General features: G+C 52.6%; 1 protein-coding gene across 1 annotated transcript; it reads right to left on the bottom strand.

The window, feature by feature from the left end:
- Positions 1–7,241: 7,241 nt before the first annotated feature.
- Positions 7,242–16,257, bottom strand: ENDOD1 (endonuclease domain containing 1). Its single transcript, XM_010281863.1, has 2 exons — positions 15,835–16,257; positions 7,242–8,375 (listed from the first exon to the last, which is right to left on the bottom strand). Exons 1-2 carry the CDS (start codon positions 16,225–16,227, stop codon positions 7,242–7,244), a joined length of 1,527 nt encoding a protein of 508 aa, XP_010280165.1. The 5' UTR covers positions 16,228–16,257.
- Between the last annotated feature and the right edge of the window lie 808 nt (positions 16,258–17,065).

The raw sequence follows: 17,065 nt of genomic DNA, 5'->3' as shown, positions 1-17,065 counted from the left end.
AACAGGAACAAAAGCAGCTCAGCTGGAAGCATCCTTACCAGCTGTAGCTCGTAGACCTGAGTGCAAATCACCACCACCACAGAGGTCCAGAACCTCAGTGCTGTGTCCCTGGGAGCCCCAGCAGTGCCGGCAGCACACGTTGTGGGAATGTGCTTGGTGCTGAGCACCTGCATCTGCTCACAGCTGGGAACGGGTGATGGAGAAAGAATGAGACTTTAAATACACTCTTCAGAGAAATAAAGGACAGGTACCAGTTTCCCAGATACATCCCACTCCACCAAACCTCCCTCTGATAGGGCTTGGGAGGATCATAAACACCTGGAATCACAGAATAGTTTGGGTTGGAAGGGACCTTTAAAGGTCATCTAGTCCAACCCCCCTGCAACGAGCAGGGACATCTTCCACTAGATCAGGTTGCTCAGGTCCAATCTGATCTTGAATGTTTCAAGGATGATCTGTGGCACTACAGGATCGGGGGATGGACAAAACTATCTTCCATTGCTGGAGCCCTGGGCCTTGATGACACCTGGTATCTGAGTTGTCACCCTTTCTCCTTAACTGTCTACTGGTGGGATGATGATCCTCAGAGGTCATTGACGCCTTTCTGACACCAGAACACTAACTGTTACTATTCAAACCTCTTCTGCAGCCACTGGGCTCTGTGGTCTCACAGATCCTTGAGAAGGCAGCCCCCTTGCTCCACGTGAAATAACTCATCTCAGTTTTGCAGAATGCGACGTTTTTTCCAAGTGCAGGCTATCACCGACAGTGCAAAGGTGTCCAGTTACATCCCACGGATGCCTGAGGGTGAAGAGTGCACTCAGCCACCTCACAAAGACACGTGTTTTCCATGAACTCAAAAAAGTGTGGGCCAAGTTCTTTGGGGGACGGGATCACTCCATACAGGTCAGGTCAACTCGTAGGGTTTGAGACACACATGGTGGTTAATCCCATCTGTTGCCACGGTACCACACACAAATCTCCACAACCACCCGAATGTGGCTGCGAGCGCTGGGGGTTGTTCCCAGCAGCACTCAGGAGGCATCAGCCCCTGGTACGATTCATCTGGAAGGACTTAGTGACCCAAGAGCCTTCCAAGGGGCTGTGAGAAAGACCATCCCACTTGTACAATTATCTGGGTGACCCACGTCAATGCACACCTCAAAGGTCTCCATGGGTGGGACAGCCCCATCAGCCACCAACCCCTGCTAAGCTTCATTGGCCTCAGCTTTAGGCGTCCAGCTGAGGTGCCCAGGTGAAAGCCCAGTGAGATATTTATACTGAATGGAGGGAGACCAGTGCCCACAGAGAAGAGATTTTAAATGCCCACACCGGGGTGGCATAAATCCAGATAGCAATGTCTCCCTGAGTCTACCCTATGTCCCTCTGGAGCTGCTCCACTCATCTCAGTAGCTTGTTGGTGTCAGGACCAAGCAGAGACCAGTTCTCAGCCATTACTGTTCACTATTTAGCTACAGGCCACTTGGTTTCATGGAATTACAGAATAGTTTGGGTTAGAAGGGACCTTTCAAGGTCATCTAATCCAACCCCCCTGCAACGAGCAGGGACATCTTCAACTAGATCAGGTTGCTCAGAACCCCGTGCAACCTGACCTGGAATGGTTCCAGGGATGGGGCATCTACCACTTCTCTGGGCAGCCTGTGCCAGTGCTTCACCACTCTCATGATAAAAAATTTCTTCCTTAAAGCTAGTCTGAAACATCCCATCCATCTGCTGCTCTTCTCCTACCAGCGAGGAGCTCCCATGGTTCCACCCGTGCCCACTAGCATTGTCCTGCCTGCAGGCTGCAGCTCCTGGCTTTGGTCCATAACCCACCTTCTACCAGCAGACACTGGGAGGTTCAGCAAAACCACAATACCACAGCAATAAACACACAGTGACATCTGCTCCAAATGTCTGTTTTCCACCATGTAAAATCAGTTTAAAACATCAAGTTATTAATAAAGATGATATGCAGAGGAATTTGAAGCCCCTTCTTCAGCTTTGCAGGCGACTTTGCTGCTGCTGGCTCAGTGGAAAATGGCTTCTATCCCCCAGGAAAATGGTCACAATTTCAGTATTTTTGGAATGGAAATTTTCTTTTTTCACCCTTACAAATGGGAGAAAATGAGACATAAGCTGAGATGAGCCATGGCTGTAGGGGCACTCCTCTGAGATGGAGAGAGCCACGTTCACGTGCCAGGCCTGGCTTTAGGCAGGAGCGGGTGCTGAGTGTCCATGACCAAACCTCTAATCCAGTCTCTGGGCTGCTCTTGGATGATTCTGGTCCTTGACCCTAAAACTCTTTTCCACTAAAAATGGCAAATTGCCATGAAAAAAAAAAAACAACCTGTTTGATAAATCACCCCATTCTGACAGGATATCAAGTCTTGGAGATTTTCCAACCAGCTGTAACACTAACACCGCTGGAAAGCCTGTAGGCATTTCTGCTTGGCTGGAAACACCAGTTCTGTGGATGGCAGATGTTACCCAGTGTGAGATCCATTCCCAAACTGAAGTAAATCCAGCAGCCTGGGAGACTGTGCAGCGAAGAGAAGTCGTCCTGTGCCGAACCCGCGGGATCGCAACCTGGCTAACACGCACACCCCGGACACGCCTCGCGCTCCTTGCTCCCAGGCAGTCCTTCCTGGCCAAACGAGTTACACTGGTATTTATTTTCCAATACCTCTTCCATTTTCTGGCACTGACTACGCTGGAGGTGTAACGCACAAACAAGCAGGGCTCCGTTCCCTGCCGAAGGGGAGCAGCTCCCCGGCCGGAGGGAGGTACCGAGCCGGTGATGGAGCTCCACGCAGAGGTGAGCGGCTCCGAAACCTGCAGTGGCAGCAGAGGTGAGACCCAGAGGACCTGAGCCCAGGGCTGTGACCGTGGGGCCGTGCTGCCGGGGGTGCCGAGCCCCTCTGCCGCTATCGCACCCAGCGCCAGGGTGGACGCGCAGAGACAAGGATCATCTCGAGGTGCACAGGGACCCCTGAGTGAAAGCGTTGGGTGATCTGGACGAGGCAGGGACATCTTCCACTAGATCAGGGTGCTCAAAGCCCCGTCCGACCTGACCTCAACCAGTTCCAATGGTGGGGCACCCACAACTCATCCGGGCAACCTGTTGCAGTGTCTCACCAGTTCCTGCAGACCTGAGAGGAAAGCACACTCCGCTGGAGGGGTTCACCTGCCGAAGCGCGGCACCTGCATTTTGTTTTGCAGCTCCTGATTTACTCATCCCAGGATCTCCATACTGTCAGTGGAGGAAAACAGCCACATGTACGGAGCGCTTGTTTTCCTTCTGAAGAAGATGTGATAAAACCCGTCAGGGGAACGGCACCACGCAGCAGGGAGTTCCTCGCCACCCGGTGCAAAGAATCGTCCTGCTGTGATGTGATTTTTCTGTATCCCAACCGGCCATCGTGCTGCACCCCAGGTGTAACTGCATCTGAGAAGAATAAAACATCCCATCTCCCTCTCTTCTGAGAGCTAAATTCACACATAGAGCTAAATCCACCACCTGCAACCCCCCAGCTTTTACCTACATATTCTTAGTAGCTTAACGAATTGACTCTTTTAAAAAAGCGCTTTGAAAGAGGAAAGGTGTTTGAAAAGCACAAAAGGGCCATTAATATCAGATGTCAAGCCATAACAAAGAACAACTGTGCTGCTGGTGCTTTCTTGATTAGTCAGGGTGCCCCGGGGTTGCATTATCTCATTTGCAACTGTGACAGAAACGTGATACCAGCCCCGCTTTGGAAAAGTAACTTTTATTTTGTTGAAGCCATACGTTTCCAAGGATAGAGTAAAGCTCAGAAGCCGTGAGTCATGCCCAGATAAGAATAATCTCAAACAATAGTTAGTCTGCAGCAGGATGTCGCTTGTTCTGTAATAATTGCTCAGCATTCAAGGCAGATTTCCCATCGCCTGCGCAGCGCAGAAGAGAAATGCCCCATGCCACTGGCGGTTCTTAGGGTTTGAAATCTGAGCATGTCAAGACCATTTTAATAATACTGCTCTGCATTTGCCCAAAGCCTACAGTGCTGCGGCCCCCCAGCCTTAGCGGACTCTCCACCTGCGGTCGGACGACGCGGCGGCAGCAGGGAGACCTGCGGCCTGACCTGAGCTGGGCTGGGCAGCGATGCTGGTGGAGACGTGGCAACGCGCCTCCCGAGGTGCCTCAGCTTCGCGGCCTCTCAGCAGAGGAGCTCCCGCGTCGCTGCGGCCGCGGGCTGCGCTGGAGACGCTGGTGGAGCCGGGATGTGGGGGGCTGCTGGCATAAGGTGTGGGGAAGCTGCTCTGGGTGCAGGACCCCCGAGAAGCGCATCACCGGCCGCCACGCAGTGCCGCACAGCTGGGATGGATCAGGGATCAGGCCGTGCAGAAGGCACGAGACGGGCAGCTGTGGGGGGCAGCTGCCTCCTCCCCGATGCTTGGGCTGCACTTGGGAGCTGCTGCCACCACACGTGCCGTCAGAGGCTGCTGGGGACCCTGGGTCCACCAGGCTGGTCACCGCACCCCGGCAGCTCCTGGGACCTGAGCTGGCTGCTCACCTGCCTTGCCGGCTGCCACGTAGCCTGCGAGGAATGCTGGGGTTGGGACAGGGTCCTGTGAAGGAGGGAGAAAGCAGCTCCGCATCTGGTTCTGCAGTGGGGAAGGCATGTTTGAGTAGGAGAAGATGCAAAGTTTGGTTTGGAGAGCATCTGTGGGCTGCTGGCTGCCTGCTGGGAGCAGTGACCTGGACCTTGCCCGTGGCACCCAAAATTCCCATACCAAACAGCTCCAAGGCAAAGAAGGGATTTGTAAAACTGCTGACTGTACCCAAATACACTCATGTTGGCACACAAAAGCTGCCTTTCCTTTTGAACAAAGCCAGCGCTGCTTGCCACGTGGCCTCTCGTTCTCCACAAACCAGATGTGGCCCATGAAGGGTGAGATGAGGAGTTGTCCTCTGTCCTGCTCAGCCCACCACCTCCCCTCTTCATCCCCACTGTTGCCATTCCCAGTGACATCCCATCAGCATCGCTGCCGAAGGGGGTGCCGTGGGGCCCGGGTGTGCTGGTCTGGGCTGTGCAGGCACAGCCGGTTACGTCAAACGCAGCCCCTGAGCTAAGAAAACAACCCTCTGTTGCCGCCATGAACCAGCCAAACCTCCTTTACCCTCCCGAATCCCACCTCCCCAGCTCAGCCCCGCCGCGGGCAGTGTGAGGCAGCAAAGCTGCTGCATTGAGTAACTGGGCTTTCTTCAGCCCAGGACTGGCCACCAGCCACACAGCACCAGCTTGCAGAGCTCTGGGACTCTTCGCGATGCCTCTGGGAGTCCAGACAGAGCAAACGCAGCCGAGACCGAGAGCCTCCCTCCTGCAGGCAGCTGCACCAAGAGACACAAAGCTGCTGGCTGAGCCGAGCCCTGTGGAGGGGCAGCACCCCTGTGCCCTCCTCCAGCAGCAGCGGGTGTCCCCGTGCCCCTCGTCCAGCTGCAAACCCCTGATGTGCACCCTGGCTCCGGTGTCCCCGATGTCGGGGTCCTGGCTCATGCCAGCGGGGAGAAGGGGTGAAGAAGAGTGAGCAGGGAGGATGAGTGGCGCAGAAGAGGGGTGGGGTCCCCCTCCCACATAAACGTGCCTGGCAGTGCATGGGCTCACCAGGTGGGTATTTACACAGCGAAACAAACGCTGTGCCTCAGTCCCCCTTCCACTTCTCCTCCCACCTGACAGTCCGTAGTCCCCACGGGAGAAAGGGGCAATGCAACCACTTTTTTCCTCCTCCAGGTTTCTGAAATTGGGTAAGGAAGGGAAGTGCCCAGCAAAAGCCTTTGCTGCTGGGGCTCATGTTGAGCTTGGCCATGCTGGTCCTTGCAGCTGCAACAGCCATGCGGACCTGCCGTGAGTGCTGCCAGGGCCTCCACGTGTAAGCAACTCACCACAAGTGTCCTATTCCCTCCACCTTTCCCCTCCCATTGGCAGGACTGCCTTTCTTGACGTCCCTCCGTCCAGCTTCACCCCCAGCACAGCACCGAGGACCCACCTGCCCTGCCTGGGGATGGCTCCTGCCCCGCTCTGACCCTACCACTGGGTAGGGGCTATGAAATCACCGAATCAACCCATGCAAAAGCAGCAAAATCCCCCCGTGCTCCCCACGCACCTCCTTTCCCACGCCCTCTCTCCGTAAGAACGTCCCTGCGCTGACGTTGGCTGGTGGGAAGGGCAGAGCTGCTCTTCTTTTGCCCCAGAGGGAAACCCAGGAGGATCATTTTCCCCCTCCGAGTTGTGATTTCAAAAGAAGCCCCAGAAGGACAGCTGTGGTGTTACCCGTCCCCAGCCTGGCCATCGTCTCGCAGAGACCTCAGGCAGTAAATACCGCTGCGTGCCTGGGGAGCTGTCAGCTCCCAGGAGGGGCCGGGCAGCTGGTTCACAGCCAAAGGCGTGACTCCCAGGTGCTGCTGGGCTTCGGAGCAGGCACAGGGGCTTCAGGGCTAAGACCTTCAGGGGCTTAGACCGTCATGGAATGCCATGTCTTGAAGCTTCAGGGCTTAGACCTTCAGTGGTCACCAGAGAGCAAGGAAGGGCTGGGGGAAGATGACCTTGGTATGGCTAAGGGAAAATATTTTCCCACCAGGAGGAAGAACGGGCAGCAGGTCTTTCCTCACAGCAAGATCCATGTGGTTTCAGCTGCCTGGAAAGGCCTGAGGACTATGAGATACACCCTGTCGCACCCCCTCCACCCATGGGACCCTGGTGCAATGAGCAGTGCAACCAACAGCAGGACCTCACTCCCCACCATTTTCCAGCCCCAAATCCTTGCACCCTCACCTCCTCCTTCCTTCTCCAGGTCCCAGAAAACTCTCCATAACTAAAATCCTGCCCCAACCACCACCTCCCCCCCAGTAGAGATGGGCTTCTGTGGAGCTCTCTGCCAGTGTTATCTTTTCCAGAAAGAAATAACCCCATACCACATTTAGCACCCAGAGGAAGCATCCTGACATCTGCAAATCACAGAAACTTTGTGGCTTGCACCAATAAAACCCGAACACTTTACAACAGACAGAACTTGAGTTACAATGATGGTGTCCCCCAGCAACGTTACCTTGGCCTTCCCTGTTACTCCCCAGTTGGTTCATTATTATTAATGTCACTACAATAAATACCAGAACAAAATTGACAGTGTTTGGCCACGTATCTTAAAGCATTGCCCCACTCCTCCTTCAATCCGTGTCTTTGCAGCCTTGGTTTCCATCCCTATCAGTCATCAGAGGAGTCTTTAGGGACAAACCGTTTGACTATGTGACCAGCCAAGTAATAAAAGCCATGCAGAAGTGCAGCTGTGGCATCGATGACCAGCGAGAAGGTGCCCCCAATCCCAGTGGCCATGTCTTTGAGGACGGAGGGAATGGCACAGATGGAGTGGTAAGGGAAAGCAGCGAGGTGAAGGACAAACCCCACAGGGATGCGCAGGATCCTGTAGGTGAGGGACGCCACATCTTGAACAATTTGCAGGAAGCCCAGGAAGATGTTGATGATGACCCTCCCCACATCATAGGGGATGCTGATGAGCACCATGGTGATGGCTTTAAGGTAGGACACCACCCCATTCCACAGGCTGTAGACTCCATCCAGAACTGTACCACCAACTCGCTTGATAACAAGCCACAGAAAATAAAACACAAATTTCACCAGCTCCACAAACACGTAGATGAGCAGTTCCAGAAGTTTGATGAAAGGGGTAGCAATGATGCCAGCCACTTTTCTCACCAAGCCGCTGTCTTTGGCCTCCTGGTTGTCACTTGTTCCTACTTGCTCTCCAGAGCGGATCTGACTGACAGCTTGCAGTATTGCTTCTGTTTTCTCCTGGCTTTGGCTGTCTTCCCCACAGTTGCCCTTGAACAACTGAACCCCTCCTAGAAGCTGCTTCTCCAGCTCTCCCACCATAAGGTCCACCAAGCTGTTTTCATCATTCGTTTTCTTCACTAGTCCCAGGGACCATCCCTCCGGAGCATCGCAGCAGGCTGCCAGCCAGAGGGTCTCTGGCACTGACACCTTGCCTTTAATGCGGACGCTGGAAGGAATCGCACCTGCAAGGAGATACAGATGATCCTTCTTGGAGCAGTGAGGGACCAGAGCTTGCTCCACCACCCTCTCAATGTCCCTGTACCAGCTTTTGCTCAGAGACGGGCTCAGAGGGATGGCGTTCGTGAGCGTGTAAGTGGCCATCTGGAAATCCTTCTCATTGAGCAGGCTGGGATTGAGCAGCCCTCTCTCGTAACCGGAGCCCATGTAGTCTGAGGTCAGGGCTTGATTTGCACCAAGGTTGGCCACAGTGCCAACGATATCGGCTTCATGCACCATCTCATGCAGGTCATTTTCTGGATCGTCTATCTGAAACAGTATAGAGGAGAGTTACTGGATGAAATTTGCCTTTCTAGAAAGCAACACGTAAAATGGGCCTTGAAGTATATTTTCCATTACATCTGCTACTACACACTGTGCCTCAGAGCCCATGCTCCCTTCTTATTTTCTTTGCAAGTGCTTCAGAGGAATGTATACTCTACTTAGCTGCCCTGCAAAACACATCGGTTTAGGCTGCAAGGGATGTTTGCAGCTCTCCAGTCTGGTCCACAGCACAACACAGCCTCCAGAATCTCACCAAGCACCTTGCACCAGGTCTCTAACTTGTGCTTTTTTTTCTAGAGGAGATTTTTAAGACCAACAGATGGCTTGATTTAGGGCCATGTTCTCACCTCTTACAGTGGGGGTGCCTCCAGTTCATCCAAGCACCTACCATGGCACCTTAATTCAGTCCCTCTGAACTATCAAATCCAAGCCATGAAGAAGAAAAACCCCATGGTATCTAAGACGCCTAGAGAAGGCATTTACCTCTCGCCACTGACTGTGTAAGAAGCCAGAATGAAGCCAGGCGCCATGGCAGGTGACCTGAACTTCCTTGCCTTGAACACAGACACAGCAGTGAGCTCCTTGGGCTCTCTCAGGGCTTGTCATTAGTAGTCTGAACTTCATGTCATTAATAGTCTGAACCTCATCCTTAATGACCGCACAGCTCCTGGCGTAACATGGGTGAGGACGCCATCACCGCAGGTCCTCGATGGAATGTGTGCTACCTGCTCGTGCCTGCCATTCCTGTGCCGCAGAGCCAGAGGTGGCAATTGCTGCCGTGGAAATTCGTCCTGGAGTCACGCACAGAGCCATGCACGGGGAGGTGACAAGCAGTGGGAGCAGGAGCACTAAACGCCAGAGCGTGCTCAGGTCTTTCTCCTGCGGCCACAGCTCCGTCTGCTCCTCAGTCACTCCTACTGACACTGCCCGCAGCCGCTCTGGGGGGGGTGTGCCAGATTGTCATTTTCTTCCCCAAATTAGAGGGTGAGCATGTTGGTGGAAGCGCGGGGGTGGCAGACGGTCTCTGGCAGTCGCTGCCTCCTGTAGGCTCTGTTTCAGAGGCTGTGGCCCTCAGCTCCCAGCACTGTGCTGGCCCAATTAAACCTGTTATCGTTGCTCCTGGCCTATAGACTGTTTACTGCACTATATAATACACACCTTGGAGACACCTATGGCAGACAGTTCATAGTCTACCTTGAATCACTCCCCAGTCAACCTTCCTCATGCCTTGGCCATCCCGCAATGCACTTGGACAGATGTCCTACCATGTCCTTGCACCCTTACCCAGAGTTTGCATCCTCTTCGCGCTGCATCACCTCCTCACAGCTCTGCATCAGCCTGCGCTGAGAGCCATGGTGACAAGGCCAGGGCCAGCGCGTCTCAGCAGCTATCCACTAGCCTCGCCGTAGGAACCGAGCTCTGGCTGGCCTCCTGCATCAGCCAAGCCCTGCAGGGGCTCAGGGCTCCGTCTGCACCAGGGCTGGCCACAGTGCCAACGCTGGCCATTGCAGACCGCTGCATTACCCCCACCTCCTGCTGAGGAGGCTTCTTGCACTTTGTTTTGAAGCATTTGATGCTTACTGCTTCAGGACTGGAAGGATCACAGCGAGTCCTATGTGCTGATGCACCAGTCGTAGCTTTTTTGAAGTACACCGCTGTATTGGGTTTGGCTGAGATAACTGTCCCCACAGCAGCCCTCACAGCGCTGTGCTTTGCACTGGTAGCTAGGACGCTGTGGGTAACACAACAGTGCTTTGGCTACTGCTGAGCAGTGCTGGCACAGCATCAGGGCTGTCTCCCAGTGGGGTTGGGGTGGGCAAGATCCTGGGAGGGGACACAGCCAGGACAGCTGACCCAGACTGGCCAAAGGGATATTCCGTACCATATGACGTCAGCTCAGCAATAAAAGCTAAAAGAAAGGAGGAGGAGTGGGGACATTCATTAATTACGATGTTTGTCTTCCAGAGCAACCACTACGCATACTGAAGCCCTGCTTCCCAGGAAGTGGATGGACATCGCCTGCTGACGGGGAGCAGAGAATAAATCTTTTGTTTTCCTTTGCTACCACACACGGCCTTTGCTTTTGCTTTTGCTTTATTAAACTGCCTTTGTCTTGACCCACGAGGTTTTTTTCCATCTTCTTTTCTCCCCCTGTCCTGCTGAGGAGGGGAGTGAGAGAGCGGCTTGGTGGGCACCTGGTGTCCAGCCAAGGTCAACCCACCACAGCCCTTTTTGGTGCCCAATATGGGGGATGAGGAATTTGAGATAAGGATAGTAACTGAGAGAAGTAACAGGCAAAACATGGACTGAACAATGTTAGAGAGCAGAGTGATTGTGGGGATTTCAGTTCTTGCAATTGTGGTGAAGGGACAAGGGGTGGATTTTGTGTAAATTGTCCATGTTTCTTCAACGTTGTGATGATGCTATTTTGATTTTGGTGTGGAATTCTTTCTTGTTGATATGAATGAAGTTTGTGAAGATTGTGGAATGAATGTGGATGTTAATGATAATTCTTAAATATGTGATTAAGAGAGGCGAGGGTTGGAATGTATTGGGTTTGTGTGGCAAGGTTTTGATTGGGGCCACGGCTACAGGGGTGGCTTGTGTGAGAAGCTGCTAGAAGCTTCCCCTGTGTCCGACAGAGCCAATGCAGCCAGCTCCAAGATGGACCTGCCACTGGCCAAGTCCAAGCCCATCAGTGACGGTGGTAGAACCTCTGGGGTAAGAGAGTTAGGAAACTGTGGAAAATGTGGGACCTTTGTTGAATGAAGTGGGAGCCTTGGTGACAGAGGAGGCAGAGAAGGCAGAGCTATTGAATGCTTTTTTCACTTCAGTCTTTACCGCTAAGGCTACTCCTCAGGAATCCCAGACCCTGGAGATAAGCAAAAAAGCCTGGGGGGAGGAAGACTCTCCACTGGTTGATGAGGTTTTGGTTAGAGATTATTTGGCTGAACTGAACACTCACAAATCCATGGGCCCTGGTGGGATGCACCTGCAAACGCTGAGGGAGCTGGCTGATGTTGCAACACCTCTCTCCATCATTTTTGAAAAATCATGGAGAATGGGAGAGGTGCCTGAGGACTGGAGGAAAGCCAGTGTCACCCCAGTCTTCAAAAAGGGCGAGAAGGAAGACCCAGGACTGGTCAGCCTCACCTCCATCCCTGGGAAGGTGATGGAACAGCTCCTTCTGGAGGCCATCTCTAGACACATGGATGAAAAGAAAGTTATCAGGAGTAATCAGCATGGATTCACCAAGGGGAGATCACGCTTAACCAATCTGATAGCCTTCTATGACGCAGTGACTAGCTGGGGAGATGGAGGGAGAGCAGTGGATGTAGTTTACTTTGACTTCAGTAAGGCTTTTGACACTGTCTCCTATAACATCCTCCTAGAGAATAGAGAAGCTCAGGAAGTATGGGTTGGATGAGTGGATGGTGAGGTGGATCGAGAACTGGCTAAGCAACAGAGCTCAAAGGATTGCGGTCAGCGGCACAGAGTCCAGTTGGAGGCCTGTATCTAGTAGTGTTCCCCAGGGATCAGTACTGGGTCCAGTTTTGTTCAACATCTTCAACAATGACCTAGATGAAGGGTTGGAATGTACCCTCAGCAAGTTTGCTGATGATACAAAACTGGGAGGAATGGCTGATACACCAGGAGGCTGTGCTGCCGTTCAATGGGAGCCAGACAGACTGGAGAGGTGGGTGGAGGGAGTGGGCACAGGCACAAGGCTGTACCTGGGAACTGCCCTCCATGCTACGGCCCTTGCAGAGCCACTCACACCCTCTCGCTCCCATGGCAGTGCTGCCGTACCACAAGGACACATAGACCCAAGACGGATCAGCTCTGCCTCCTGGCAGAGATTCCCAGCCCACATGAAGCAGATGATATACACCTAATTTTCTCTCCTTATAAGCTGATGCATGCAAACCTTGAGGTGCCTATCAAGAAAATATGTCTCCGGTTACCTGTTCAGCTGCAGGCTTTTGCACATACCATTGGGATTGTTTAGGTGCAATTAAAAAAGAACATGATAAAAATGCGGCCGTGTGCTGTTCATGTGTAAGTCTCTGACATCACTGAGTTATGCTCATAATAACTCATAATATGGTTTGCAATAACTCATGCGTAACCAAGGTTTTCATGCCTCCTCCAGATCAGCCCCAAAGGCAAGCTGTCTCCAGCACTGCATCTAATCTGCATTGCAAGCTACCTTTCCTCACTGCTTCAGAAAGCTTTTGGTTTGTGTCACTGCCAAAGCATATCTGCATTCATGGAGTCAGTCATGAAGCCACCTGTCCAAATCACCTGGAACAGCTGAGAACAAGATCCAAGCAAACGGGTAAACAGAATCATTAAGGTTGGAAAAGACTTTTAAGATCATCAATCCAACCATCAACCCAACACCACCAAGCCCACTAAACCATGTCCCGAAATGCCATATCTAAATGTTTTTTGAACACTTCCAGTGATGGTGACTCCACCACCTCCCTGGGCAGCCTGTGCCAATACTTGACCACTCTCTCAGAAAAGAAATTTTTCCTAATATCCAATCTAAACCTCCCCTGGTGCAACTTGAGGCTGTTTCCTCTCGTTCTGTTGCTAGTTACTTGGGAAAAGAGACCAACACTCACCTCACCACAACCCCCTTTCAGGGAGTTGTAGAGAGCGATGAGGTCTCCCCTCAGTCTCCTCTTCTCCAGACTAAACAATCCCAGATACTTCATCTACCCTTAGTACAGGTCCCAGGGAGGAGGCACAGTGCATCGTAGGCCAAGGTTTCTGTTGTAGGATGCTCACATAAGTGGCTGTAGAGGTACCTGTTTCTCTTGACTGTCTACCAAGAGAGATGGCAAGAGCAGCTCAGAGGGAGCTATAGCTGGGTGATGCAAATCCCACCTTGCTCATTTGGCTGGTGGTAGTCATCAACCAACTGAAAACACAAGGTGATTTATCCAGCCCCTCATATGTTAGGACAGAAAAAGCAACTCCAGAGTTTTCCGTCTCTCACTAAGCTATAAAAAGAGCCAAAACCATAGGTTTTCAGACAACCAAAATGAGATGAGGTGAAAGCCACCTAAATGACTTGCTCTCAACCCCTAGGAAACCTCTGGCCGAGCAGGTTTTCAGACCCAAGCCTGGGGGAGTCCCATCAGTACCCTGCTCATCAGCCTCCCCTGCCTGCTCTCTAATTTTTCACTAATTGCTGAATTAATTGGCTGTTTCCAGCTGCCAGTTGGCAGTGGGTGGCACCGACATTCCTCGCACTTCTCACCCAGTTACTGCCTCTGTGCTACATTTGGCATTTGTTTCTCAGGCAGACATTCCTGAGGAGGTAGGCACGCAGGGAGTGAGATGGTTCCCTCACCGCTTACATCATTACAAAAAAAAAAAAAAAAAGCATGTGACCACTCTGAGGCCCTCACCAGAGTGCCGAGTGTTTTTATAGCCATTCCTTTCTGCTTGCTGTGTTTCTGCATCTCCATGTGCATGCACATAGGCATAAGCACATGCCGTTGTGCAGCTGAGCCTGCTCATACCTGGCTATCCCTGTCTCAGTGAGGAAATTACCCAGAAAAGAAGCAATATGACCCCATGGGGCTATGCTGCAGAGCAGGTGTTTCTAAGGGTTACCTTCAGCAGCCCTAACCATCTGACCTTGCCTTGATAGGAACACATATAATGGATGTGAAATCTCTTCCCCACTTTCTCCTCCTAGATTCGGTGTGGCTGTGTCTGAGAGGAGTGTATGTGCTTATTTCTTGAGTTACAGGAATTTTTTGTAGTCATGCTTTCTTTCCCTTACAGATTTGTCTGCCAATTTGTTTTCTTCCACCTGCATTTCAGCAACGGGTGAAGGGGACCCATGAGTGTAACCTAAGAATGAACCCACAGTAACCCATGGGGAAGCTCTGGGGAAGCCAGAGCAGCTGAAGGTAGCACCTGGCCAACTATTTCTGAGGCTGCAGTAGGTTGTGGTGGCAGGAGACACAAGGTTTGGGGCTCTGGAGTGCTGGCAGGGACAGTGACGAGAAGAGAGTGATGAAGGATGGAGTAAGGAGGGCAGGGGAGCCAGCTGGAGTGAGGTGCTGGAGAACCGAAGCGAGTCAGACCACACGGAGCAGGAGGAAACACGGGGGCTGGAAGTGACTAATGGTGTCAGTGGCCAAGACAAATAGGAAAGAATCTCATCTCTGCCGCTTTGCCTTGCTGCCTCCATGGCACTGCCCAAAGACCCTCGCGCCCTAGGTCCTCCGTGCTTTAAGAGTTCATCACCCTTCCTCAACGCCATAATGGCAGAGTCCGTGAAAAGCCTCCCTCTGTTTTAAAAGGGCAAGCAGAACCTCCCACCGCTGTCTGTGAAGTGGAAGGAGAGCAAATCAAAAGGCCCTTGGGAACTCCTGCAACTCAAAAGCCAGCCCAGAGAGCAGGGAGACAGTCCAAGGTAAAGACAGGGACGGAGGATCTCCAGTCTTCACTGCCCGCGACCTCGTGGCCTTGGTATCTCATCACCACACGAGGAAAATGAGCACAGCCACCATCCTCCTGGGACAGGGGTGAGCTTTGCCTCTGGCAGCATACGGCACCCAGCACCCAGCACCCGAGGGCCCCGCTCCCAGCACGCTGCTCTGGTACCGCAGTGTTCCTGCCCTGACGAAGCGTCTTTGCATGCTGCCAGTCTCTGCTGAGCTCAGGAAATGGGGGTAGCTTGATGTTTGCTACAAAAATCCTCACGATCACTGCTGAAAAACGTTAAACACGGCCAAAAAAAAAAGAGAGGTAAAGGGTACATGTTCTCTCAGGGCACCAGAAATTTTTTAAGGACTTCATTTAAATTTAACAGCCTGAAGGACTTGCTTAAACATGCCAAGTGTCAAGGGAGAAAAAAACCACTGAGACTCTGGGGAAATTCATTCTATCCTGCACACTTCTGACCCAGCTGGAGCCTGCATGCTCCAGGACACGGCAACTCATTTTCCTACCGGAGTCTGCTACACAGGGACCAACAAAAAGCTGCAGCATCAACTTGGTGAACCACAAATGGATGTTTTATCCCTGCGCAGCGAAGCTAAAGAGCTCTTATCAACACTGCCATCACGCCGGCGACAGAACAAACTTCCACTTGACGCGGTGATGTTCAACCCTGCTGCCCACCGGCACTGCGCCCTGCCCGCGGCAGCCGGCTGGCCCGAGCAGGCACATCGGCTGGTGTCAGCGATGACTTTCCTCTCCCCTCCCGGCTTTCATTAAAAGCCTTGTGTGACAAGGAACTATTCGTCTGCTCAGTTCCAAGCACAAAAGTAAGTTCTGCTTGTGTTAAATTAATACCGAAGGAAGTTCAACAAGCAGAGCTCCTGCCTCCTTTGCAAAATCTATCCCCAGCTTCACCCCGGAGGTCATGTTCTCCAGGAGCATTTGCTTTACAGCAAAGGAAAAGCTGACTTACCTGCGGTTCGACCAGCCAGTTCTCCTTCTCATTTTGGGCTGGCTTTGTATACTTAAAAGCTGAGTAAAGAGGGATTTTGTCCTTAGTACTGTAGAGGGTTGCAAAGCGCGGCTCTTTGTTGTACTGCTGACAGATTTTCACGTGGAACGGCTCCGTAAATCCTTCGGGTGGGACTTGTCCGGGGAAGAACACGTTACACTCGGCAAAACCAGTTTCATCCCCTCCAACAACTCTGCTCTGGGAAAAGCCTGGGAAAACTGAGATGCAAAGCAAAAATACAATTGACGTCTTCATGGTCCACTCCCTGGAGCTGAGGGAAGCCCCGTCTGCCTCCGCTGGGTACGGCAGAGGACCTGTGCTCTGAGCCCATGCAGCAGCCAAGCCAGAAAGCATCTGGAATTCGGGTGTAGCATGCGAGGGAAATGAAATACGAAACCGCAGCCGATCCCTTCGGGGAGCCAGCGCTGTCTGCAGGCTGCACGTTGTGAAACGCAACGCGCGCTGACACACGCTGCGGACGCCAACTGCCCGCAGGAGATACTGCCAAGCAACCTGAAATTACCAGGGCTCAGTGGGAAGAGGAGGAGGGCAGCCCACGGCGGCGCGGGGCTGGAGCTGAGCAGCAACCGGCTGTCCAGGCTGGGGCTCCGCGTCGGCGGGGGTGTGGTGTGCTGCATTGCAGCAGAGTCCCCGGCAGGAATTTTGGCTGACACAGCCAGAAGCCTTCTGGGGCTGCCAGGGGGATGCTGCAAAGTCAGATTCACCGCCCCAGAGAAGGTGTCAGCTGCCCCCTCCTGCCATGAGCCTGCCTGAGGGAGAGGGGGAGGAAGAAGGTGGCAGGATATTGGCATTGCTCTGAACACACTTTGCCCCTTTTTGGGGTGTCTGTCACCACTGTTGCTGCCAGCCATGTGCTGCTAAGGTGCCTGGGAAAGGCATTATCCTCCCATCTCTCTGGGAGCTGTAATGGGCATCCGAAACCCTCCCACGGAGCAGTATCACCTCACTTTGGCTGACCATCCCTCAGCAGAGATTAAAAAGAGGCAGAAGGATGAAGAACCTTGGATCACATACCCGTAATCCACACTCACCTCTGAATATTTTGACCCAACTTACAGAACTAGCAAAAAAAAAAAAAAATCTACCTAAAGGGAATGAAACCACTCCTCTGAGTTTGCGATCAGCAGAGCTACTGCTGGGTAAAAGGCTGTACTCCTTCAGTGACTGGGAA

Source organism: Phaethon lepturus, unplaced genomic scaffold (assembly GCF_000687285.1).
Source record: "Phaethon lepturus isolate BGI_N335 unplaced genomic scaffold, ASM68728v1 scaffold10092, whole genome shotgun sequence".
Classification (NCBI taxonomy): Eukaryota; Metazoa; Chordata; class Aves; order Phaethontiformes; family Phaethontidae; genus Phaethon; species Phaethon lepturus.
This window is presented reverse-complemented; position numbering and strand designations above follow the sequence as displayed.